The sequence below is a fragment of the Hoplias malabaricus genome, chromosome 10 (assembly GCF_029633855.1).
Source record: "Hoplias malabaricus isolate fHopMal1 chromosome 10, fHopMal1.hap1, whole genome shotgun sequence".
Lineage (NCBI taxonomy): Eukaryota > Metazoa > Chordata > Actinopteri > Characiformes > Erythrinidae > Hoplias > Hoplias malabaricus.
The window spans coordinates 31,284,883-31,311,930 of NC_089809.1; the positions used below are offsets into that span (position 1 = coordinate 31,284,883).

Here is a 27,048-nt window from a genome sequence, read left to right on the forward strand (position 1 = left end):
TACTCATGTATAAACACTGTCAGAGTGTTATCACTCACATGCACCATAGCTGGAGTTAGTTTGGTCTTCATTCATATCTGAGATTAGTTTCCCCTGATTTGCCTCTGGGCCAAGGTCTGCAGGGGAAAACAAATCAATGTTGTTAAAACAATTTGAAAATGCCTTCTATTAAAACACCACCATTACAAGTTATGTGACTGCCATTAACTGAACTCTTACAAAGCACTATGTCAATAAGTGATGGTCTACTGATGGTTCTGTGGGGATATTTGCAGGTCACAGGCTTATAGTAGTGCCTATATCATAGTGCTGCCTTATAGGTTTAACCCATTCCATGTGTGGGGGCACAATCTGACCCAGATTAGCCTTACAAAAAATGTGTTTTTTGGGTTAGAAACTGCCATCCGGGGGAGACGTAATTGTCTCTGCAGGCAGGAGACCAGCAAGTAAGGGAGGCAGATACCAGCAAGTGGTATGTTTAGTGTCAGGTTGTACGTCCCACCTAGTGTCTTAATATAAAGACGCCTTTACTGTACAGGGATAGAACCAGGTTTCAGCCTCCAGCTCCAGGCCTGTAGGTGGCAGTAATTAGTCTGCGTTAAATGATGACAAGGTCTATGTGTGGTAAACGAAAAAACTCCACGACCAAGCGTGCTTTTTAAAGTGTGGAGCGCAATGGAGTTAGCGGTAAACCAGCACTACATCTTTCTGGAACTCAGACAACGGCTACAAAGTGGACTCCTCGTTATACGGCACGTACTGGGTCTATTTCCCCTGCTACTGATTGTTGATTCTGTCTCGGTGGCTGTGGGTGTGTAGAGTACTGTATTTTATTTCCAGGCTCCTCTCAATAAACGTGTGAAAATTGGCAAGAAGTTCTTTGCTTTTTTGTGTGTAGCAGTTTGTATGCTAGGTGGACAGTACGTTAATGTCCTTAGCAGAGTGTTTAGCTTCGGTGTAACACCGGCGACCAGACTATAAACACTTTATTCTCATTCACCAGTTCCTGGTGGTTTAGTTCATGTGGGTAACATAGGGAATACTCGGAACTGTAAAACATGTCAATAGGTATGGCATTGGGAGTCCCTGTTCTTAGAGTGAGTTTACAATATAGTAATAAACCCCTGGTTCAAAACTGCAGTTCAGGTTCTTCTTGGACTGGACCGTGTTAGGTTTTCTCAGCTCAGACAAAAAATAGCTCTGCATTCACCAAGCTAATTTACTAGACTCTAGAACAAAATATCTTGCTTAAGTGGATCCCCTCCTATTCTGAGAAGCTTTATGAATATGAGTGGTTTTGTAAGGCCTCTGGTGTTAGTTTTGTGGCTCCCTACATGTCAACCATAACATTTAATTTGCTTGCTACAATTCCTGAGACGTTAAACAATATTAAACATTAGATTATAGTTCCTCATTTGTTGAAAGATTTAATGACTATTCTTCATGTAATGTCTGTGACCTGGGGATCATTGAAAATATATTTCAGCCCTCAACATCTAGTTTTAAATGCTCAGAAACCCATGTGCACTGGAGCAAACAATAATACATTCCTTTGTGCAGAACAGAACAGGAGATCCAGGACCAGAGAAGGAAACTGGCATGGAAAACACAAAACACAAAGCAGTTAAAGGACTGACCCTGATCATGGAACTAATTCTACACCAGTCCTTTTTTTTTCTGTGGCATGCTTTAGTCTTGTCCCATAAACTACACTCTCACAATTCACCCCCTTTTGCTTGTAGTCAATGTGTATTTTTTAACCACTAGATGGAGGTGTTGATTTCACTTTAGACCAATGATGAATGTCTGTAGTGGTGTTTATTTGTAGTGGTGTGATTTGTCAGCTGGCAAATTTAAGCCCCTTGTGGCAGTTATCACAGATAGATAACAACCTGAGTGTGAAATACTCTAGGGAGTGAAAGCCTTTGTATGGTTCTTGGCATTAAAATAGTTAATGGTATTGAACACACAGAGGATGCATATATTTTGTCTTTGAACACATCCACATGGCTAATATGGACCAAATAGACAGAATTTGGAGTCCATGCCCTCATTAAGCTGCAGTGTGACAGCCGGTGAGAGGTGGGCAGAGGACGGGCAGAGTCGGACAGTACTGATAAATGATTTCTACTTTCTCTTTTTGCCTCAGGATGAAACCTTCCTGCTAGTCTGTGGAAAGAAAGATGGGTCTTGCTACTTTTTCTTGCACTCTGTTCCAGATAATTTCTTATCAGGGTCCCTTAAATGGATTTTAGTGGGTGTCAGACCGTGAAATAGACTAATAATTTGACTACTTGCTAAATTTATTTTCTAATACTGTATCATTTCAAGTGCTTAAATAATAGGAAGTGATTTTCATCATTTCTTATGAATTATAGGAATAGGAATACATGTAGTGTGCATTAATGTATGAATACATTTTTCAGTTTCAATGAACAGAAATGAACAATTAAATAAAAATCCAGATTATTTGCAAGTACTGGACTTTTTTTTTTTTTTTTCGTCCCTTTTTCAGGCTTTTCCAACCCATTTCTGCCAGTTGTCTTACAGTTTTGAGGGTTTTTTTTTTCAGGTCTGATACGAGAATGGAGCTTGATTTTCCCTCAAAAACATTGCGGTATTCTTAGGATAAAGTATTTTCCCATATCTTTAAACAGCCGCACCCTAGTTTTTGAAGTTGGAAGTATTTCCCGTTTTGTGGTTCTCTTCTCCACTTTCCCCTTTCTTTTTTTGCCTTATATTTATTTCCCCTCAGAATTATCTCCTGAGAAATGAATAAAATGTGTGCTCTGTGACATTTGTACCGTGCTGTATAATTAAAACTTCCCAGACTGTTCATGGAAATTAAACTTTAGAAACAGCCTGTTTTAAGTTAACAATACAATGGGGCATAAATGAAAGAAGTGGCACTTTTAAAGTTGTCAGTAGCCCTTGTTTTTTCTTGCTAACAATTACTTTTTAATTAATTATTTATTTATTTATTTTTAGGAGTGATGGAGCTGCTGATAAACCTGAGGTCAGTGTGTCTAGTGGAGGTTCTTCTCTAAAGATTTGTGTGTCTGAATGCGAGTATGAAGTGAAGCTGACACCAGGGGTCACTGTAGTGGAAGGGTCCTGCCAGAAGAGTCCTGAAGTGAATGATGATGGGTTGCATGTCAGGTTACGTTTGAAGGTGGACCAGTATTCAGGTACCTGCTGAATTTCATTTTAATTGTATACACTACACCAAGCTGTCATAGGATGTTGCATATAATAACACAGAAGCCCTTGTGGGCCAGTGTTAGAGGGTCATTAAGCAGAACTTGTGAGCAAGGGCCAGTTGACTCTCATTTGATTTGCTTGAGGAATTTGAGTAATGAATGCGGACCTGCCTTCAGGCCTCACACATCATCACACTTCACAGATTAACTGAGATTAATGATGAACACGGAATGTACCGGTCGCATGACCCTTGGCTTTTTGCCACTGCAGTGCTTAGTTGAAGCCTTACTGGGAGAAGATATGTGACCTCAGAATAACATGCGTTCATAACTTTCTTCAGCTGTGTTGACTGCTTTCCTTTTTATAAAGGCAATTGTTTTATTTAGATAAACATTCAAAAAATAATTTGAATGCATCAATAGCTCTCTGAAATCAAGGAGGAAATATTTAGTAACATAAATATTGTATAATGTGAGAAGTCTTTAAAAATAAGTTTATATTAAGACCCTCTTTTTACTGTAGTTTATACATTTTTTTGCTAGGAGGGCAGTATATTCTGAAAGTCATTTAAAATGATTTGGTTTCAGAGATGTGGAAAGGCCAGGGAGCTATCAAAACATTTGGCTGTTTTCGATTTTACAGAGTGTCCTGTTGTGAAGTAGGTTATGTTGGTTATTTTTCTGTTTACTGTTGCCAGAGGCTTCAGACAGTGTGATAGAGCATCTGAAGGTACAGGAGAAGTATGATTTCCTGTGCCAGTCCTGTGGGGCCGTGCTGCTTAAAGACAGGTGAGGAGCAAGTTCATTTGTTCTCCCAGTTCAGAGCGCTAGTTCCATTATCCAGCTCTAGCTCATTGTAGAGATTAATGAAGTTAAGACAGAAGCATTTAGCGCTTGCACAGCTTTAAATACCACAGCTTGGTTAAGCAACCATGTGACAGGTTTCCTGTTTTTTAAAGGGTTTTCAGGCGAGTCCTGCCCCTGCCCAATGGGAACTGGAATACTTTAGTGGATGACTGGTGCTGCCACCCTGATCCTTTTGCCAACAAGAAGCTCCTCCCCCAAAAAGAGGACTGTTTACTTGGAGACACTTATTTTCTCCTAACCCAGGACAGCGGTTGTGACCTAACTCTTGCACAGCAAGTGGACTCACCCCATGTAAACTCTGGCTCTAATCAACACTCTGAAAAGGTATATTACGTTACATTACAGGGATTGATAACTGTGAACATTTGTTTCATGGTTTTTTACAATTTCAATGCAGAACAGTTACCTATTAACTAATATCAAGTCCTCTGGATATCAGCACAGATGTGGTAAAATGAGCATTGTTTACATCTTCTGTGTAAAATAAAAGGCAACAGGATTTATCAAATCAGGCCACCACATTCCATTGCTTCAAGATCCAGTTCTGAAACTAAAATGCCGGTTGCAGATCATTTTAATAGTGACAAGGGGATAGCAAGCACACTGTCAAATACTAATGGGCATGTTATGAAATATTCAATATTCCTTAATCTGTGAGTGGGGAGTGGCCTTAATGTTTTGTTTAATCGGTGTAAACTTGAGTGTTTAATTTTCGCATGGCTAATTAGATGTGGACTTGTGTCTCCAGTGTTTTCCCAGTTTGTCGTATCTCATGCCTCTTTCGCACAGGAACATGAGAAATTTCCTTAGTACTTATCTGGAGATGTTCTGGACACAGTCTTTTACACATGCAGCTCACAGCAGGAAATGAAACACGTGCTTTAGATGTAGCACAGCACTCAAGAGAATCTCAGGAACATTTTCAGCGACGTACTCACATGAGCTGACTCTGACTTTACCCAGAGCAATGCTCTAGACCCTAGGACTCTACCAGCATAAAGTCTGGGTAATGTCCGCACTGAATGTTGTGGGTGGTTGCGTTCACCCGTACAGCTCCTCCGGGTAAACTCTGCTGTGTAAAAGGGGCATCAGCCGAACATTTGTTGCAAACTGCAGTTGTGGTCTTCTGCTGAAATTGTAGACAACATCCAGAGCAGATACATTTTCCCACTGCAGTGTAAGTAAATGCATGAGAAAAAAGAGCCTTTCTGTCTCTAGTATATGCAGTCAGAGCAGTTACTTGGAACACACTTTGAGGCTTGCTGCCTCATATTCTTCAGACTGCATACACTGGAGCAGTTAGACTGGCTAGTTATTATAACAGCTGAAAGTTTATGAATGGCGTTTCTGTTATCGTAACATTGGATTAGATAAAAGAAATAAAAATTTTCAGTGATCTGTGAACAATACACTGTATCTCTCATAAGTCTACACTATTCAGAGTAGCTGACATCTCTGCCTTGAATTAATTTTTCTGCTCCAACTGTTCATCTACCTGGAAATGCATCTCTCATGAAAGGCAATCTTTCAAAGCTTTTTCAGGTACGTTGGCTTGCTGAGTCCTCTGTATTGTTTAGAGGTATGTTGGACTGCATCCACACTGCCTCTAGGCTGTCAGGGTGGGAAGAAAGAGCTCTTTCTTCTTTATGAAGGGTGCTCAAGGAGGCGGCATGGCAATCTACCTTTATAAAAGCCTCCACCATCTTGAGAAGTGTAACTTGTTCGTCAGGACGATTGATTTTTCTTTTCCCCGTCTTGATCTGTGAGCTGGCTGTGGCTCTCTCTCACTTGCCGCAGCAGTGAGATGGAAGAGCCGATCGCTGTTTGAAAGCCTGATTCATCCCTCACTTCAGTAAATGGTTCCTCTCTGCTTATTGATTTCTGTTTTATGTGGCTTAAACCCGGCTGTGCCTTCAGATCTTCTGTCTATTTTGGTTTGTGTCTGTGTGTTTCCGCAGACACCTGGCCACAGGAATGTGGGGGTCTTTTGTAAGAAGTGCTCCGCAGTGCTGGGAGAGGCAGTCACGACAGGTGAAACTTACCTAAATAAATAAACATAAGAAAACTGTACTTTAAAACATGTGTAAAACTGGCTCTATGAGGGTTAAATAATGCTGGAATGATAAATACTAATTGTTTTTCAAAATTAATTTGAGCCATTTTTTTCCCCAAATGTTTAGAAATGTAGTGGTCGGTCTGTAATTAATGCCATTATGGATATTATATTATTATTTATTCCAGTAATGTTTAATTATTACTACCTTTTTTATATAAGGAATCAACCCTGAACACATTAAAATTATTTAAAACATATAAATGTCACTATGCCATTTTGTTAACATTTGTCGTACATGTTTTGCCAATACAACAAATTTCCAAAACGTATCATATTTAAAATTGTCAGCTAATTTGGTGTTAATATCAGTAAACATAATTGAACCCACAACTGTGTGACTGTTCATCAGACTAAGCACAATATTTCTGGGAATGCACCATGAAGGAGCAGATTATTGCAAGATCCTTTCTAAGAAAAGTTTTTCAGACTCTGTTTGTTGAATGTGGTGAAAGCTGAACATCTGCAAGTGGTGTGAATTTCTGATGCCACACTTTTAGAAACGATAAAGACACGTATAAAAATAATTTTTATTAAGCATTAATACTGATGCACACATACTGATGTGTTTGTTAATTTTGCCTTTTGTTGCTCTCATGTAACCATAGAAACGTCCAGGCTTATTTTGCATCATGCTAACATTGTTCCCCACCATGTCTTCTTCTGTGCTTCTTTTTCAGATGTGGTAAAGTTCTATATAACTGAAGTGGTGGTGAAGAGTGAAGATAAACAGTGCACTACTATACAGCATAGGCAAGTATTGTGAAATTTGTCTGTGTATTTGAACACCCCTAGTTAAATGTTTTGCTTATAATATTTTTATGAGTGTGTGTGTGTGTGTATGTGTGTATATATATATATATTCAAGTAAGTGTGATATTGTGTGTGTGAATGTGTTGGTTTAACGTTTTCCAAATCTCTCCTTGTGGCAGACCTAGTTTTAGCGGTTAATAAATAATGATTTGTAATAATGGCTGCTTTTGATTGAACAAATTCATGCAATCAGGGAAAATCTGAAAATATAATAGAAAAACAAATTTACACACACAGTAACGGTTCATAACCATGAGCAGAGGTGTGTTCTTTCTAGTGCTGTAAACATGTACTTAATTTTTGACTGGGGTCCCCATACATGTTTATACAACTGTATTAATTTGATTGGATAACTTGTTCATTCTTGGTATGACTGGAAAGTAATTCTGACCATGTTGTGATTCAGACTGCAGTTCTTAGAGAGAGCCCTTGCTGGGAGACTCTTCGAGCTGTCCTCTGCTCAGAGTACATTTCGATTTTCTATACAGACCCCAGGAGGAAAAGCTATGATCATGGTAAGGCCATTCCACGTTTCCTTTGCTTCTACTGCTGTTTGATTCTTCTGTCCTTTGCACACCTGCATTCAGTGACAAATTACTATTCCAATATCCCTTCAGGTGAATGTGAATGTGCCTTTAATTTCTCTCTTTTTTTTTTTTTTGGAATCACCAGCTCTGGCTTCTGAACACGGATGCTCTGATTGCATCATTCTGTGAGAAAGCCAGAAGCAGTGACAGTCTCATCTCCGCCGCTGACCGCCATCTCGATGAGCATCAATCATGCCTGGCACTCTGTGCAGTCAAAGTCCTTTACCTCCCCTGCACTCCCAGCAAGCATCATGAGTAAGCCATAAATTCCCATCTTCTACTCCTCTGCTCTTTAATTATCATCTCCTACCACCTCTCTCATCTTCCTATCCCCATAACACCTGCCTCTGATTACATTACTGGAAGGCATCGTTGTTATTTCTTTTTTTGAGCTCTTAATGTTCATGCATGATAACTTTTCTAGGTAAATAGCTAGGCAGATAAAAATATACTGCTTCGGCACACAGTATCAGTTCAGGGCGACAATAACCAGACAATGCAAGTAAAGTCATCTTCAGTCCTTCTACCAACTTTTTTCATATGCTCTTCCATGGGTGAGCACAAGTTATGGCTCTGACTGTGGCCATGATGAGGTCCTCTATTTTTGCATGATAAGTCAAAGAGGAAAAATAGGTGATGTTTAATATCTTGTCTTTCCCTGCTATTTTCATGTCCTGTCTTAGAGTGCTATATTCTTGCCCTTTCATATGATACATCTTCTTGATGCTGGTGGAACCCAGTTGGCTGTGTTTTGGTCGTATTTTCTCGCGGGTAGTTCTTGATGTAGTAAGTTGATCTGCAGTTTGACCCGCACCCTAGTTATTTGTTTTGTTGGTGGTTTCACAAGGAGTTGGCTTGCGACCTGCTATGCTGTGATATCGTAGTGTTGTTCTGTATTTTTGAGGTCAGTACTCAGCTACTTGCTGGTGAGCCAGGATTTCCAAGTGCTGTGAATCCACAGTTTTGGTCGTATTTTGCCATGTTGCGATGGTGCTATCCATGAATGGATTTGCTTGGAACAGCTGCTGGTTCTTCTGAGAGTCCTGGTATGTAGCTTGTTCTGCGTCTTTGTGGCATGTTCTTTTGGATGCATTGTGTACGTTATGAACTCCACAGTAAACTGATAATCACTACTGACAATAAACTCTACTGTTCATACACTGATCTATACTGTATACCCTGGACTTATTTACTTAGCATTCACATATATATAGAGTACACATTTCAGTACACATGAATGCTGCACATGCACTGTAAATACACTGAATACTGTTTCATGTATTTATTCTGTATATTCCATCCCATCTCCTCACTCACTTATGTATTTAAATAATATTTGTATAGTGTGTCATATTTTTTATTATATATATATATATATATATATATATATATATTAACTACTGGAGAAGCACTGATGGGTATAGGCCTGTGCTGTATGTGGGGTATAGGTCCTAGCACAGCAAAAGCAAGGTCTGTGTTATGTTGTATAACTAATGAATTAAACATTAATGAAAGGATCTCATAAAATTATCCAAAGTATTGAAATAGAAAATGGAAAAAAAAATACTTAGTGGAGAGTGTATAAATATTCACCTCCTTTGATATGAAACCATATTCATTTCTGGCCTATAAACCCCAATAAAAATGCCAGGATAAATACCAAAATATAGGACCTGTTAAATAGAGCAGTTTAAAAGCTTATTATTTAACTGATATCTTGAAAGAAATTTTAAAAACAAAGCTCTGCATTGTTTAATTGTTCATTTTTATTGTGTTCTTGATTGTATTGTGTTTCTGATTGCTTTATAAATCATTACAATATTCTGTTAAATTGATTTCTAATATAATCACAAGTAACAAGCCAAAAGTTAATCAAAAGTTGCAGTTGTATTGAAAACAAAGCCAAGTCAATAGGACAGAGGTGCACTTTTTAAAGTGTCTGGGCTGAAGTATTGTAGCAAAGAGCTTTGTCATGCAGTATGTACAGTACATGAGCCCAGGTTCAGGACAGATTTCTGAGATCACACACAAGACACCTACGCTTATACTTACAAACTTATACTTACAGTTCCAGCCCAGAAATAATCTCCCAGCCTCTCAGGAAAGAACAGGTGATTCCTGCGACCCGCTGCTGCTTAAGTGATCCACAGAGAACTGGTGGGTGTGCACACCGCACCCCTTTGTCTTTCTGACATAAGAGGGTCATTACTACTTCAGCTTGTGTCAGTTCTGAGAGAGGGTTTCTTTGCTCCTATTTTGCAGAGAGAACAGTTCTGACAGCTGTTCTCCCTCACAGACAAAATCACTCCAATTATTCAAGCTGCACAGAGGTCTGCTTTTCAGAGCTGGTCACATTATGAGTCTGCTGGAAGAGGTTCTGTGTTCTGTTTACTGTTTAATTGTGCCATACACACTGCAGCTGACCGGGAATTAAAAGGGCCTGCCTGTGTATCATATTACTGTTCACAATTAAGCTGCATGACTTTTATGCCTTAAACATAAATTCCTCTCACTTTTAAAAATATCTGCATAATTTTGAAACGTGAATCAAGTCATTTGAAGCAAAGCGCCTGGGTTTTCTACGTGAGCTGCACAAGCGATTTGCGTGCGATTCCTCAGATTTACAAACATCTCGCATGGGCAGGTTTTATCAGGGTTTCTCAGTTCCCATTGGCTAATGAACTTTTTGAGTGACAGCTCAGTGCCCTCTACGTCATTCATGGTTCTGCGTGGAGTAAGCTGCTTTGTGACTGTGCATGTACATAATATCGCACATGCCTATATTAAATTTGTAATATTCATTAAAGATGCAGGCAGGAACGTTTACTCTCTCTGTCTATGTTACTATTTTAGGGATTCATTTTAGGATAATTTTTTTTTTTTTTTTTTTTTTTTCCCCCCCATCCTTGTCCATCTCCGACTGTATCACTGTGTATTACCCAGTATGTAGAAATTTCTCATAGTCCAAAATGCTTTGGGCACTGAACTGTCACTCAAACTCATTGGCCAATGGGAATGCACCCTAAGAAAACCTGGCCACATCAGACATTTGTGCTAACACTGCTCGCAGAACTCAGGAATCACATGCACTGTACCTGGTGGTTCTGAACAAGGGCAAATGGTACTTTGTTGTTTGATTCTTGTTGTATTTTAACCAAAGCATGTCACAGACGTGCCTTAAGACCCCAGGGAAATGTGTTAATGTGTGAAGAAGTATATGTCCTCTTTTTAATGCATAAAGATAAATGAAAAATGTATTAACCTTATGTTTACAATGTCTGACACAGATCTAATTTTGACCCAGTTGTATCATACTAGATGGAATATTAATTTTCAAAACCAGTGCTGTATCATTTTATGATCTCAATATTCTCATTCCTGAGCATGAGGCATTATGGAACTGTAGGCCATTCAGAAATGATGACCAGAGATGTCTGTATCCTTAGCCAGAGCAAATAGTCTATACTGCACACTCTGTCGTTCTATTGTTTTGTGTCTGTGTTGTCAGAAAGATAAACGTGGTTGGTGTTTATGCTGGCATTGTAATTTTCACTTATTCTCTTCAGCCAGTTTGCTTTAGGAGCAGAGTTTACTTCATGCAGAACTGCAACACAGATGGCTAAATGTCACTGAAATGTCCTGAATAGATCATCGCCATAACGTGTGGCAGAACATCAATCTCTCTCTTCCTCTGCCTGTGTCACATTTTCATTCTCTGCTCAGCCTTTCCCGCTGACAAATTGCTGTGACATGATTAAAACTGTAATGTTTCAAACTGTCAAATTAATGGAATTTATATGTCTCTCTCTCTCTCTCTCTCTCTCTCTCTCCCTCTCCCTCTCCCTCCCTCTCCCTTCCCTTTCTTTCTTTCTTTCTTTCTTTCTTTCTCACACTTTCTCATTGCTGCATTTTCTCTCTCTTGCTCACTCTCACTTTTTCTTTACCTTTCTCTGTTACTTATCTTTCTTTCTCATTACTTCTCTATTTTTTTCTCACTCTTTGTCTCCACATTTGTAGGGCTGTAGATGCCTGGGAAAAGGACATCAGTGTCCACCCGCTGGCACTCCCTCAGAGCACATGTGAGGAGCTGTTGGAGCTGCTGACCGCCTGCACCAGCTCTCTTCCCGCCTCACTGCGCTCAATGAACTCCTATCAGGTTAGAGTACACCTTTCCCTTGCTTTCTCGACACTTAAATGAGTAATCTGTAGGATATTTACTGCACTTGGTCATAACATGTCCAGGGTGTGTGATCATAGATTAAGGGAACAGTCAAATCTAAAACACTGCTGCCTCTCACAGCATTGCTAAAGCAGTATATTCTCCTTAAGAAGTGCCCAGTACGGTGCGGAGCCCCTATGATCCAGCCCTCCGAGATCCTGCCTGTCATCTCTCCCTCTGCCCAATCATTTTACAGTCACCATGTGGCCAGGTCTACAAACAGTGTCTCGCAGCCATGAAATGACCAAGTGAACAGAGTAAATGTTATATATTACCAGATCCAAAAAGCCCCACTGTCCTTTTAAAATTCTCCATGACCACAGATGGAGTAAAATGAGAGGAAATTGGCCCTGTGTTTGAAAAGTGGAGGCAGTTTACAAGTAGCAAAACTACAGAACAGAGCCAGAGCTGGCAAATTTTCTCCTGAACAAGTAACAGTAAATAATTTCTGAAAAAATAATGAAGTACAGACACCTATAAATAGATTAAAACGAGTAAACGCCATATGTTGTGTGTTTTATATAAAGAAAGTGAGGCATAGCGACATTTGAAAGGTGTTAGGACTGTGTTTTGTGTGTTTTATATGATGAAATTGAATAACAACATGATTGAAAAGTGTAAATACCATTGGTTAATTGATGAAAATTCATGTGTGTTTCTCTGTGGTGTGTGTGTTTTAAACAAATTAAGGAGTAAGAATTGTGTTTGAAAAGCCTCACCTATTTTGAATTCACCTGTTTAAGGTGAAATTGAGAAATCAAGCTTGGTAGTACACAGCATTATAAGCATTTCTCTAGTAGGTAGATGTTTTAGTGACATGATGTGCACTTTTTGTGCAGTTTTGTTTACAAATACTAGCGCTAACTTTAGCTTCACATAGCTGTTTAACGTGGAAATGAGTATTCAATAAAAAGCTAGAGAACAAAGCAAGACTTTTAATCAGATCCATTTAAGGTGGAACTAAATGCTTGAATACGAAAATTGTGAATAATTGGTTGAAAATATAATTGGTTTGTGTGATTTTAAATAGATAAAGTGGAATAATAATGGCTCCAAAAAGTTTAAAAAGCTATAACACTAGCTTCAGCTCTTAAGGTGGAACAGAGAATTCAACAAGCTGGCGGATAATGCTGTTAGGACTTGTAAACGGACACACGTAAGGTGGAACGAACTGTCTGACAACGAAAATTGTGGATAAGATCTACCTCCTAAATGACATTTATGGTGGAAGGGAATATTGATAAGTAATACCAGCCTTATGTAGCTAGTCGAAATATTTTATGTGGATTTGGACAGTAATGGCTTGTAAATGCAGGGAAATAGTGGCCGCATGTTCACTTTTTTGTGTAGATAGATGTTTTAGTGAAATGATGAACACTGTTCTGTGTAAATGTGTTGATTATGGCACATTCTTCTTAGCTATTATGGCCCAAGTTCTTAAACTCGTCTCTTGCTTGTTCAGTTTTCCTCAAACTGGCAACCTGCTCAAGCTTCTAGTATTGGTATATCGTGCAACACTACTGAAATCAATGTGGAGGGGAGTGGTTTCCTACTCTCCTCCAAAGGTAACATAGTGCAGTTTCTGTAGTGCTGAGCCCAGAGTAGCAAATACAGAAGCTGTGTGCTCCCTAGTACATGTCCATGAAGCATCACAATGATTTTGAAGCTGTAATTTTAAGGTAAAAATATATTATGTAGTATTCCTTTAAGGCAAACTAATATCTATTATTGCGAACAGCAGTACTTATATGTGCAACACTTTTCTGATGTTAGCTGCAGCATTTATCTCCCAGTGAAACTATGAATAACATAAAAGAACAGAGCTACCTTGGCATATTTATTCCAGTTGCTTCAATTATTTAATTTGCCTTCATGCTTGGAGTGCCCCCTTGTGGACAGGGCATTTGTCTACAGCTCCCAAAGCCCATTGATTTAGTACAGTAATAATTATATACAGAATGCTGTTATGCCTTCTCTATATGTGTAGATTTGCACTGCTGTCTAAATGTTCTCTGCACTTAATAACTGTGTAGTGGCCTTTCTCCACTGCTGACAGTAATTGCCAACCTTTGGTTTTAGAAGTCTTGCGTAACCGCCATCTTTTTTACCTACAGTAAGCGCACCTGTCCGTGCTTTTGAAAAGAAAAAAGGAAAATTCTTTTCACTGACATTTTAAAAGTCCCCAGTAGGTGAGATCTAACATGCTTTTTAAATAGAAGGATGCACAGCCTGTTAGCCAGGTATCAGGAACAAAGCACCTGGTTCATGTGCTTACCAGCATATCTACTGCCTCTCCTTCCAGGCAGGTTCCTAATTAATGGCAGAAACTTTTGTCTCTGGTTATTCCATATCCATCTTCAGTAATACGCACAAGGAGGCCTCCAGGCTTGAGCAGGAGAATGGAACATAATGCTGATGCAGGGATGCTGTTTTTTTGTTGTCTGTGTGTGCTATGAAAAAGCCCATTTCCATTTATTTTCCTCTAGTGCTGAAAGGCGCATCTTCTTTGGCAGATGAAGCGGTAATTGTAGTGCTGCCTGCTGTGATGCTGTAAGTGCTGGTGGCCGTTAGATTTCCAAATTGGGGCTGAGACACCCAGTGAAATGTTCATTTGCATGAATGGGCTTTTGTTTTTGCCATGAACACACGGCATAAATATGACCATTGCGCTAACTGGTCCCACAGTCATATTCCTTAGACTCTGTCCACCTAGAAAAGAAAGGAAGTTTCAAATGACCAGCTTGAAAGAAAGTCAGGGAGGAAAAAAGAAGCGTGTCAATGAGAACGGTGCACGGTTGTCGAATTTACACACTTTAACCTTTGCGTCTGGGCCGGGTGGTGGGGCTGACATTGGGCAGAGGGCCAGGGTAATCAGATGATGGAGGTCAGATACAGTTACAGGACATAGAGCTGAGTGCTCTGTCTGGAGGCTTAACTGCTATGAACCACTGTGAATGAGAGTCATGTGCAGCAAGCATTTAACAGCTCCTGAGATGATGTACTGAAGTGCACTCTAACTGACCAAGTGTGTCCATGTTGGTTCCAACCTAAATACAGCCAGAGAATTTTCTGTCTAAACATGACTAGACACACATTGTGTTGTATGTCCCAGCCAAACTTGACAAATTTTGTCAAGTTTAAATGCTATATTCAAGGGGTAGTCAAAAAAGCAGGATTATTTGGTTAACCAGGTAACGCAAACCCAGAATAACTTAAGCCCAATATCAAGTCTGTCCAATAGGAACAGAGCTTAGGAAGATTTCTATTGGACAGGCTTTATTTATCTGGCTAAACTGAGAAGTCATTATTTGTCGAATATCTCCAATGTTGTAGTAAGGCTGTATTGTATCATGTGCAATAATATCGCAAATGTTTTAATATTAAAAAAATTAATTATCATGATATTCTGACTTGTTTGCGAAATTATATCATGCAGTTACACATTCATACGTACATTCATTACATGTGTCATTTAGGCACATTGAAGTACGGTGGAAATGTGACTTCAGTCGTGTGGAGGTGGTTGGGAAGTAAAATATAATATATATATATTATAATATTTTATATATATTTATACAGTGTCAGAATAAACAAATGCTTACACATTTAATGTTCATTCTAAATGTTTGAAATTGTTAGATTTGTACAAAAAATGATATACATTATAATTAAAATAAGACATTAAATATAATATTAATTGAATATAATTCATATTAATATAATATTAATTTTGTTGCAATAGTTTGTTCTGAAAATTAATAAAAGTATTTTTCAGTGTTTTTTCATATCGCCAAGAATATCGTTATTGCAAAAATACCCTGAGATATCGTGATATTTAGTGATATATTGCCCACCCCTAGGTTGTAGTTCCTCAGAAGATGTTGTAGCCCTGTGCACTGTTGTGTAGTTTAAAGTGATAAATAAACAGTGGTGAAAGGGGTGTTGATGTTTATGACCTTTGTGACTGTACCACTGATATTTATTAGATTTATGCAGTTTTATTTGATTACTGTACACTGGATTGCCTTCTTTGTTGTTACCCACCCATGTGATGAAATTAATTGGATGTCAGCACACTGCTTGAATCAATATCGTTGTGCCCAGCTTCATCACTCGGCTTTTGAAGGGCACTCGTGTTGCTTTCTGGTGATTTCTTCTGACACCCGTTGAAAGCAATATGAGTCCAACAAAGCATCTGTTTGAAACGGACCCTAAACGGTTCATCAGTGAAAACACCAAATAAAACATGACAGGACAGCACCAGTAAATATTGTCAGTTATTATACACTAGTGAACCACATAATTAATATTACCTCCTTGTTTTTACAGCCATTGTCCAGATTATACTTATGCACTATAGTCTATCTGTTGTTCTGCTTACTTTATTAGCCCCTTTTATCCTGTTCTTCTTCACAGGAACAGACACAGTAGTGCTGCTGGAATTTTTAAACACTGTCCACTCAATGTCCACTCGATTAGACACACCTACTTTGATGTTTAACCTTGTCAGTGTAATGTCATTTTGTTGCTACAGTTCGTGCTGGTCTTCCAGAGGACTGCACTATTGGCAGGATGTTTTTGGTTGGTGAACTATTCTCAGTCCAGCAGTGGCGGTGAGGGTTTTAAAACTCCAGCAGCCCTGCTCTGTCTGATTCACTTGTACCAGAACAACATACTATCAACACATCAGTGTCACTTACATATAAATTCAATAAAATATAATGTGCTTCGTTGAAATTAATCGGCTGTCCAAAATTAGGTTTTTATCCAGCTTGAAAAATGTATTCACAAATATCTTTTTAAACTAAATCCTAAGTGTTTTTAGTCTGGATAAACTTTCCAAATTGTGCTGTTATCATGCTGTGCAGTGCTGATTCAGCAAGATGTTAGTTTTTAGCACTTTAATTCAATTTTTGGACAGCAGTACTTTTTAGATTCACTATGTTTCACATAAAGAAAAACAACTGTCTGCATGCCTGCAGTAAACTGTCCTCTCCGGAATTGATTTGATTGTTTTTCTATATACCTTTTTCTGTCTGGCGCCTCTGGTGTCTGGAGTGACTAAAATATGCTAGATTAAAAAACTGCTATAAAGTAATACAATTATAGAGAAGGAATCAAATCAGAAGTAAAAATGAAAGTGTTAGAAATATAGGGAAAAGAGAAGAATCCAGGCATGAAGTCTGAAACTGACATAAACTGGGAAAATTATATTCAAAACCAACATAAGTGTTTTGTTCCTTGTTGGTGGTTAAAGAAATATTCCATGCTTTAATTTGAATTTTGTGAGAGAGCTTGAGTCTCTGTGTGTTGGAGATGAAGCTCGAGTTGCTCTTCAACAAGGACCTTTTGTACTTTCTGCGTTTGCAACACTGCATTTCCCTGCCTGAGAGGTCCTTGTCTAATGGACTGAAAAGTATTTACAGGATAAAATAGCATTTCTGCCATCAATAAAGGCACTTATCATTTATCAAACATGTGAAACTGTACACTGTATGAGCAGAAAACTCACAGCTGAAATAAGAAAGAACTAAAGCAATTCTGGCACAGTCTAACCAGTGAGTTCAGTATGAGTTTGGCTCATTACCATTGCTAGTGTAGACTAAATTAGACACTCCTCAGAGCTTCTTTTCTACCTTGTTAATGCTGGTGCTGGAACCTAATGTTCTTCCAATCCTCTCAACAAGTCACTCTTTCTATTGTAGTGTATCAGCCATTCAACTCCTTTCATCACGAAGAAAAAAGTATTCTTCAGTCACCTTGCCAAGTTTGGAGTAAGCTGATAAGGAAATACCACTGCAGAATCTTTAAAAGACCAGGCTGTTTGGCAGCTTTTTGTGTTCTAGGCTTTGCTTTCACCCCTGCCAGGACACATTATTCCACACAAAACAATGCCCTGCTTACATCTAAACTTTAACTTTATAAAACCCATTTTCACAAATGTTGGGACATTTGGATAAATGCAATAAAAACACTATTGAAACTTAACTAACAAATGTACAAAGAAAATAATTTCTGTATTTTTAATGACCATGAGAAAATTGTCAAAAATAAAAACACATTATTTAATGCAAGATTGCAAATAATGTATGTATTTTATCATCTACCATGTTGTCAGTTGATTTAGGAAATCTGGAGGAATACCAGTCCATGTAGAATAAGTCTGGAAACCAATTTTAAATGAGTATGAGTTTCAAGCCCTCAGATGGCAATGCATATGAAACTGTCATACTTCAGTGATACATATAGCCACATGGGCTTGGGAGTACTTTAAAAAGCTGTCATTTAACATAGTCCAACACTCCACAAAGAAATGCACCCTGAAATTTTAATACACAAGAAGAAAGCCATCTCAAGGTCAAGCTCATCTCACATGGTCTAAAAGACAGGAGAAGTCCATGTTTCTGCTTGTTTTCATGAAAAATTAACATTGTGTTTTCTGTGCATTGATAGGCAGTTGAACACTGGGTTTTCAGAGAAACACATTCTTCTGTTAAACTGATGCCTTTTTCTGGGAAGTCCAGTGTTATGCCAGGTCCTACTCTGTTCAGGCTGCTACAACATAGCTTCTTAGATGCAGTGTGTATATGTTTGATGGTTCTGCCTGCAGTCCAAATCCTTTGCTGTCTGATTTTTCTTTTCATGATGCTCCAGTGTGTGACCATACACTATTGAGCAGCTGAAGTCTTGTATCAAGCCAGAGTGGGCAAATATTCTACTTAAAAAACATTTTAACAGTTGTATCCTCATTTCCCAAATGATTAAATGTTGTAGTTAAGAGGAAAGAATGTAACACATGCCTCTGTCCCAGATGTTTGGAGTATATTGCAGTAAGTAAGTTTGCATTTTAAAAGTTCAGTCATATTGTTAAGTGGATATCTTAAATATATGGTGATTGAGGTGATTGTATAGTGTAGAGTTTGCATACTGCCCTGGCTCAGTAAATGGGGAAACAAATTCTCTGGGCTCAGTAGCTCTTTCTCTACATCTAAGGCTCAGCCACAGCTGAGAAACTGCGCTCTGGAGGTGTTTGGATAGTGTAGAGAACTCCAAACACTGAAATGACTGAATAAACATGAGGAGCTTGCTCTTTCATATGTGGTTAATATTGACTTTGTTTTTGCTGTTACAGTTACGTTACTTAAGGTAGTACTGACTCCAAATTTGGAAAAACGGTAACTGCTGTAAATTAAACACAGACTGAAAGTGCTACAAAACTAAACATCTCAAGTTAAAAATTAGTTGCCGTGGCATTTGAAACAGTGAATAAAAAAATTGCAGGCAATTTAAAATTCAGCCATAAACAAGCTACAGCCAGCTTCTTCCTCGAGCATATTGTTCCAGTTTAAAAGATGTGGAGCTTCAGAATTAACGTCAATGGTAGGGGAGTATATTTTGCTGTGAGAACGGTAGTTCTCCAGGGTTGTCTATGTTGCCTTTATCAAAGTACAGTCTCTTAATTTTTATTGCAGTTTTCAGTGTCCCGCATTTTAGTGTCCCACATTTTCAGGAATTTGGGATTGGTATATGACTTAACTATATTTAAAAAAAAATATTAGTAATCAACTTCATTGTTACAATTATATATTCAGTATTAAGCCATAACAATCAAAAACCTTAATTTACCACAGCAGAGCAGGTGACAATAGTGACACTGATAGTTTGGTGGTGGTGGTACGTGTTGTGGATCAGACACAGAAGTGCTGCTGGGGATTTAAATGCCTTTGTGTCATTGCTGGATGAGAATAGTCCACCAAACCAAACAATATGGAAAATATCCCATGACCAATGATGGACTACACCAAATAACAGAAGAGCTACTGTCTCTGACTTTGCATCTACAATGTGGACCACAAGGTAGAGCATCTCTACAATAGAATGGGCAGTGAGCAAGCACAATGTTTAAAAACCCCAGTAGCACAGCTGTCTGATCCACTCATACCAGCCCAGCACACACTAACAAACCCCCACCATAGCAGTTTATCTGCAGTGCTGAGAATCCATCATCTTCCCTGTGGTGATCCCATGGGGGTCCAGGGAAAAAGGTTAACAAGGTATGCAGAGCAACAGATGGATTACAGTCTGTAATTGTGCAACTACAAAGTGTCAAAAGAAGGTCATTAAAATGTTATGGCTGATCAGTGTATGCCAGCTGTCTTCACCTTTCAGTCTTTAAAACTAATCTTGTGCCATGTGCATCTTTTTTTTATATATATATATATATAAATAAATGCTCCGCTTGGGTGCATTATGATGTGCATGGATTATTGTCCTTGTAAAAAGTAATGGGCCTTGAGTACCTGGCCCCAGAGACCAATCCTTGAGCTCAAGTTATCCCTCATCCATCACAGGAAGCAGACCCTGCATGAGTTTACCTTGGTTAATGTTGTTCCCTTCTGCTTGGCAAACACTTCTGTCCTAGCAGATGGGAAGATCCAAGATCCTTTTTGTTTTTATTTATATATTTTGTAGCTGTGCATGAATTTTAATATTGACAGAAGGCCTCAGATCTTGTTCATCTTGTGTTAGTGTAGTTTTCTAAATCTCTGATCACATACAAAGGGTTCTAAACGTACTACACCAGATGGTCGTAATAACGTAATGGCACTTGGTTTCCAACATGATTCCAGTTGATAAAATGTTAACAAAAATGTTTTGATTTGTGGTTTAAAGGAGCAATCATACGATTGGTGGAACCCCAATTCCAGAAAAGTTATAGAAAGAATAGTAAATAGACAATGCAGTAATGTGTAACATTATTCCGGGTAAGCTCAGGATTCACCACAACCCTGAACTGGTTAAGCGGATACAGAGGATGAATTAATGAACATTAAATAGTCGACTATGTTAGGCTGAAGGTAGCTTTTGAAACACAACTCTTATTCCTTTTTTTGTTTAAAAAGCCCAAAGTTCTTTGTTTATCATTGTTAATCATGCTTACATTCCTCATTTTCTTTGTCTGAAACATACAAACTGCAGTGTTTACATCATATAACAATGCAAGTATTCCTGACTTTGTTCAAATAAAACACACAAACCAGAGAGTTAACATTTTAATGCATACACATCTGTAGTTTTGTCATTTTTCAGAAAAATGTTATTTGCTGCAATAACACTAATTTCCCTTGGGGATAAATAAAGCTGGCTGTCTGAATAACTAGCTTAGCTGTTTAGGAGAAATCTAGACAACTTGACATTGGTCTGTTAGGCTTGCTGGGCTCTAAGCTGTTTACGTCTTTCAAATACATTGCCAGTATTTATTCTTATTTTACTTCACAGTATTGGCAGTTTGATATTTTTATGCATACCAAGTAAACAATCGGGTGTGTTTTTCTCTTATCTGATTGGGTATAACCAGTATTTTACAGCTAGCAGTCTAATAATTTGACTTAATAAACATATGTTGGTGTGTTATGGTATTTTCAAAAAAAGTTTTTTTTTTTTTTTTTAGAAACAACACCAACAAACAAAGGAAAACAAAGACAAATGTGTTCATATAAGAGAACTCCTGCTTGTTTTGGAGATGTTATGTTACAATAAATGAGACAAGTTGAAAGTAATGTTATTAAATCATGAAAAGTAAAAAAATCCATTTCTTTTCTTGTCAACTAGGTCTATAACTAAATGCAGTGATTGGCACAGCTAATCAGAACAGAGATTGTCCGGTCAGTTTTAAGGGCATATCTGTAAATTTATAATCTATAAATTAGTGTTAAATATAAGCTAATACACGATTAGAATTCATCCAGTGTGGTGTACTATGAAGGGTTAACATGTTTACTGAGACAGATATCCCTGCATATGCCTCTCTGTTATGGAAGCTTAAAAAAAAAAAATATATATATATATATATATATATATATCGTTTTAACAAAAATGTTATCACATATTAATGGCATTTAATAGCCATTAAATGTAATCTCTTTCTGTGTGGTAGCCTGCATAGACGTTAAACTCTTCAGTCCAGTTCCTATCATCACCACTGTAAACACTTCTAACTTGGCAAGCTTCTATAGTATCGTTCATTTCACATCAAAGCACTCTAAAGGACTTTGTTTACATCTCTGAATTAATTTAGCAGACGTTTTGAAAAATATGTAGAATTCCTTTTTAACCACAGCAGAGATGTTACTGGTTTATTAATCTGTCTTAGAACATGTTGTGATAAGTAGTGTGGAAGGAAATGGGACTGGAGAAAATGCCAGCTATGCAATATAGGGTCTCTAGAGTATACAGATAGCACTGAAATGTGAACAACTGTCAGTAGACTTCAGCTAAGCTCCTCACAGTCTAGAGCTCTGGGCTGAAGTAGTTGCTTTGAGCATGTCTATTAAAATAGTGTTCTTTCTCCTGTCTCTGTCTAGGTGGCCTATTTGAGAAGATGATTTCACAAGTTGGATAAGACTCAGAATGATCAGGACTGGTTCCACAAAGATTGTGCAACTATTCTTAAATGCCTTTGCACACAACTATACCTTAATAAATCTTTTTCATTCATTCATTTATTTTCTGAAACCGCTTATCCAGTTCAGGGTCGCAGTGGGGCCGGAGCCTGCCCGGAATCACTGGGCGCAAAGTGGGAACACACCCTGGAGGGTGCACCGGTCCTTCGCAGGGTGACACACATTCACTCACACTTATGGACACTTTTGAGACGCCTATCCACCTACCAATGAGTGTTTTTGCATCGTGGTGAAAACCCATGCGGACACAGGGAGAACACACTAAACTCCTCACAGAAAGTCACCCGGAGCGGGACTTGAACCCACCACCTCCAGGTCCCTGGAGCTGTGTGACTGTGCCATTGCCCATGTAATGTTTTATCCCCCCTCCTCTCCAAACTCTGCCTTATTCTAAGATTACTGCATGAGAATTTGCCCAGATGTTATTGTCTTTCACAGGCAGTGTATTTTACCATGTTATTTAAGCACTGTGTCCACTCACTGTCTTCTGTAAGACACACCTTCCTCATTGGGATGTAGATGTAAAGACAGAGCCCATAACTGAACATATCTGTTCCAGCACATTTTGTGTGGGTCATCCTCTAGTCCTTCATCAGTGGTCATTGGATGCTGCCCATAGGACACTATTGACTGGATATTTTTGGTTGGTGAACAGTTCTCTGCCAGCAGTGATACTGAGGTGTTTAAACATCAATGTCACTGCAGCACTGAGAATGATCCACGCCTGCTCTTTGGTGGTCCTCTAAGGGGTGTAGACCACTAAAGAACATGGTGAAAAGGGCAAAAATAGTATGCAGAGCAACAAATGGACTATAATCTGTAATTGCAGAACTACAAATTGTTCCTGTATGGTCAGTGGCGCTGAGAGAATGGACAGTGAGTGTAGAAACAACAAGGAAGTGTTTATAATGTTATGGATTGGTGGATATGCTGCTCTTGCAGGTCCAACAAAAAAAAAAAACAAGAACCCGTTTCTTTAAGGGATAAAGGGAGAAGTTGGGAAAATCATTCTTTCATTCATTCATTGTCTGTAACCATGTATCCGGCTCAGGGTAGTGGTGGATCTTGATTCTATCCTGAATCACTGGATGCAATGCAGGAACACTCCCTGGACCAGGCACCAGTCCATCACAGGGTGTGTCTCTTTCTCTCACACACACACACAGCTATGGATTGCATGGCCAAAACACTAGTGTTTTTTGACTGTGGGTCGAAACTCAAGCACCTGGAGGAAACCCACACAGACAAAGAAAAAGGTGGGAAATGGTCATGTAAAAATGACATGGTGCCTAAAACCACACATTCTAAGTGGACCTCAGAGGAGAAAATGGATGAACAGTTCAGGATGTAGTTTCTTGGCAGAGAGAAGGGTTACTAGTTTGAATCTGGACTGGAGTGTGGCAAAGTGCATTTATGCTAAGACTGTAGTTGATGCTTCATTCTCTTAGCATTTCCTCTGCTTGAATCAGGCTTAATGTGTTTATATAAAAAAAAAAAAGAAAAGAAATGATGAAATGCACAGTCTCCCCAGTCTGAGCATGGTTTGATATGTTTAGCTGCAATTATAGTGCATTAAGTGGAGCTCCTGTGGCAGGAAGGAGCACAGTTTAACCACTTACATAAAGGTATTTTTGTCTGGGGAAAAAAAGGTTTTTTTTTGTTTTGTTTTGTTTTTTTTAAAACGTGTGTCCTGAGATAGTTGTGCAAACTTTCTCAGGTATATTTTGTTTCTGGTCTTTGAAAGGGTAATGGCCCGTTGTCCCACAGGCCCACAGGTGGCCTTGGCATCAGCTCATTTAAGGCCACCTTATTTTTTATCATTTATTTGTTTATTTGTTTTTAAGATGAGAAATACATTTTAAGCCTGTGACATTCCATTTAAGCACATCATTCTTTGCTGAGAGTCCTGAGTCCTGCTCTTATGTACAATTACCAGTTTATTCACCTCCTGAAGTATACAAAAATACAATCTGTCAGCAGGAGCAAAATGCCCCTACATTGCTTTGTCATTTATAGCTGTTTTAGAGTCTTGAAAATGGTGTCTATTCCATTAACTATATATATATATATTATTTTTATATATATATATATATATATATATAGAGAGAGAGAGAGAGAGAGAGAGAGAGAGAGAGAGAGATTTATTAATATTAATCATTATATCGTTATTAAATGATACAGAACACACTGTGGAACTAAAAGCTGAACTGGTGAAGGCTGTTAATAGCATTGATAGATTGTGTTTGCCAGGAAAGTTGAAATTGTGGTGTCTGCAGTTTGGCTTACTGCCTCGTATTAGGTGGCCATTGACGGTTTATGACGTTTCAATCACAATTAACAAGGCCATAAGGAAGTGGCTAGGGCTGCCGCAGTGTTTAAATAGTGTGGCATGGTATGGGAGAGGGGTACTAGAGTTACCACTCACAAGATTAGTTGAGGGATTTAAATGTGCCAAGGTGATTTGTGAGATGATTTTGTCAGGCGAAAGATGCAGTGATAAAAGCAGCAGCGCCAATCACAAAAACAGGAAGGTGGAAGTGGAGTCCGAAAGTGGACGTGCAGGTAGCCAGGAGCTCATTAGAACTAAGGGACATGATTGGCCAAGTACATTGTGGAAGAGCAGGCGTCAGGCGATTTGCGGGAAGCTTTTAGTAAGGACACGTCACCAAAGAGAAGGCTAATGATGACTAGTTTTATTCGTGAGCAGGAGGAGGAGGCATGGTGTGCAACAGCAGCATAACAGGCAAAATAAAGCTAGTGGCTTCAATGGGAGAATCTAGAGAAGCGGAAGATTTCCTGGCAAGTGTTGTGGGTGATGGTGGCAAGTTGTATTAAGTTTTTGCTGGGAGAAACACCCTTCCAACATCGCAAAATCTTGGGACAGTGGGTGAAGATCCTAGTTGTGGATTATGTACAGGTGTTAGCACACTGAAGCATATTCTGGTATGAAGCATATCAGTTTGTGAAGTTAGTTGGTTTTTTGTGGTGTTTATACATGATTTTAGCTTAAGGTTGTGCAGCCCATCTGATATAGCTTTTTTGACAGATACTCTGCATATGGATGATATGTCTTTACTGGAATACTGTGAACTGCTTTGTGACAAAACCAGTTGTAAAAAGTGCTATAAAATTAAATTTGATTTGATTTGATGATGGCTTTTGGGATTAAATACAAAAAGCATTTCAGCATAGTATGATACTGGTTACTCATTATCAGAAGTGTGTAGAGTAACCAGATTATAAACTCTCCACAGAAAACCATGGCTAATAGAACAGGATATGAGTAGCATTTGTGATTGGAACTAATCATCCAACATCAGTAGCTAAGCCTGAGTCATGGGTGTAAACAGCTTGTGTAACTGTCTGAACAGAAGAGTCCCTTGATATCTCGCAGATATGTGAATGCAGAGTGAAGATTCACCTGTTTAAACAGCATTTAAACACTCTCTAATCCTGCACTTTGTGAAATGTTTTACATTGCTTTGCAATGTCCTGAACTGCACTGATGTAGCCCGTGTGCAAAGTCACTATTCCAGATGGTTCTGAAAGCAGTGCTGCTTCGAGGGAGAGCAAATAGAGCAGGCAAGTTAGCACACATCGGGTGGAGATTTTCAAATACCACACTATAAACGTGTAAAGTACCACCTAGACCTCTTGGTTTGCCAGCTCTGACTGCCAAAAATGTATCTTGGATATGAAAGGCATTTAAACTAATCTGTTTGTACAGGCTGGATGCCTTATAGGAACAAAAGCACATTTTAAAGTTACTCTGAATAAGAGTGTTTGCTAAATACATGTAAACTGAACAAAAATATAAATGCAACATTTGTTTTGCTCCCATTTTTTCATGAGCTGACCTCAATGATCTGAGACTTTTTCTTTGTACACAAAAGGCCCTTTTCTCTCAAATATTGTTTTTCTCTCAATTGTCTAAATCTGTTTTAGTGAGCACTTCTCCTTTGCTGAGATAATCCATCCACTTCACAGGTGTGGCATACCAAGATGCTGATTAGACAGCATGGTTACACAGGTGTTCCTTAGTCTGGCCATAATGAAAGGCCACTCAAAGTGTTTATATTCCAGTTACTGTTGTAAAAAAAGGAATCCCACTGGAAAACTACTGTAACACTTTCACTTTACCATATATTTTAAGAGTAAAATTGAATGAGCAGATCTCTACAAACGTTTGAGAATTGTATGAAAAAAAGGGGTCCAGATGCTGACCCCACAGAACACAATGAAATGAAAAAAAAAACTGAAGTTGTATCATGTACTCACTAGGATTTGATTTGATTTTGATTTCATGTGGTACTTTTTGCAGCTCTTCTCTTGTAGAACCATTTGACAGTTTTTGAAAGTAGCCATAGTGTCACTTAATTAACTCTAGTGTTTCTTCAGAATGCTGCCCACCTATGATGAGCTAAAGTGATATTTGATGATAATCCAAGAAGAATGATGCTTTCCAACACCTCAAAAGGGCACTTTAACCATTTCAATCTGTGTGTAATTCTGGGGCCAATGCTGTTTGCTTGTGGCTGCACTCCATCATGGTCTTGCTGCTTGGCTCTGGAGATGCTGTTTTGGTGGGCTGTGGGGAGGCTGGCAATTTGGTTCCAGCATGTAACACAGTTAGCTGTGCTCTTCTAGCGCTGTTTCACAGACAACACATGTGGCTGTGACAAATGACACCCCCGAGCCTAAGCTAATACCTGCAATAGATTGCCTGGTCAGGGCTCTGGCTTTTGTTTTCTTTCTTTCGGGTTTTTTAGACTCTCAGGACCTTGTT

The 27,048-nt window shown here is 38.7% G+C and overlaps 1 protein-coding gene across 1 annotated transcript; it reads left to right on the forward strand.

Annotated features, from left to right (window-relative positions):
- The first annotated feature begins 585 nt into the window (after window positions 1–585).
- On the forward strand, window positions 586–22,296 carry ube3d (ubiquitin protein ligase E3D). The gene is made up of 10 exons (XM_066683755.1): window positions 586–752; window positions 2,989–3,188; window positions 3,899–3,989; window positions 4,160–4,391; window positions 6,026–6,098; window positions 6,861–6,933; window positions 7,400–7,508; window positions 7,666–7,835; window positions 11,598–11,736; window positions 22,164–22,296. Exons 1-10 carry the CDS (start codon window positions 676–678, stop codon window positions 22,182–22,184), a joined length of 1,185 nt encoding a protein of 394 aa, XP_066539852.1. The 5' UTR covers window positions 586–675; the 3' UTR covers window positions 22,185–22,296.
- The last annotated feature ends 4,752 nt before the right edge of the window (window positions 22,297–27,048 follow it).

What these genes read in the sequence shown, in the direction of transcription:
- ube3d (XM_066683755.1), top strand. Translation starts at nt 676, where the DNA reads ATGGAGTTAGCGGTAAACCAGCACTACATCTTTCTGGAACTCAGACAA. An exon ending in AGTGGACTCCTCGTTATACG is followed by an intron (nt 753 to 2,988) that starts GCACGTACTGGG and finishes ATTTATTTTTAG; the next exon opens with GAGTGATGGAGCTGCTGATA. An exon ending in GAAGGTGGACCAGTATTCAG is followed by an intron (nt 3,189 to 3,898) that starts GTACCTGCTGAA and finishes TACTGTTGCCAG; the next exon opens with AGGCTTCAGACAGTGTGATA.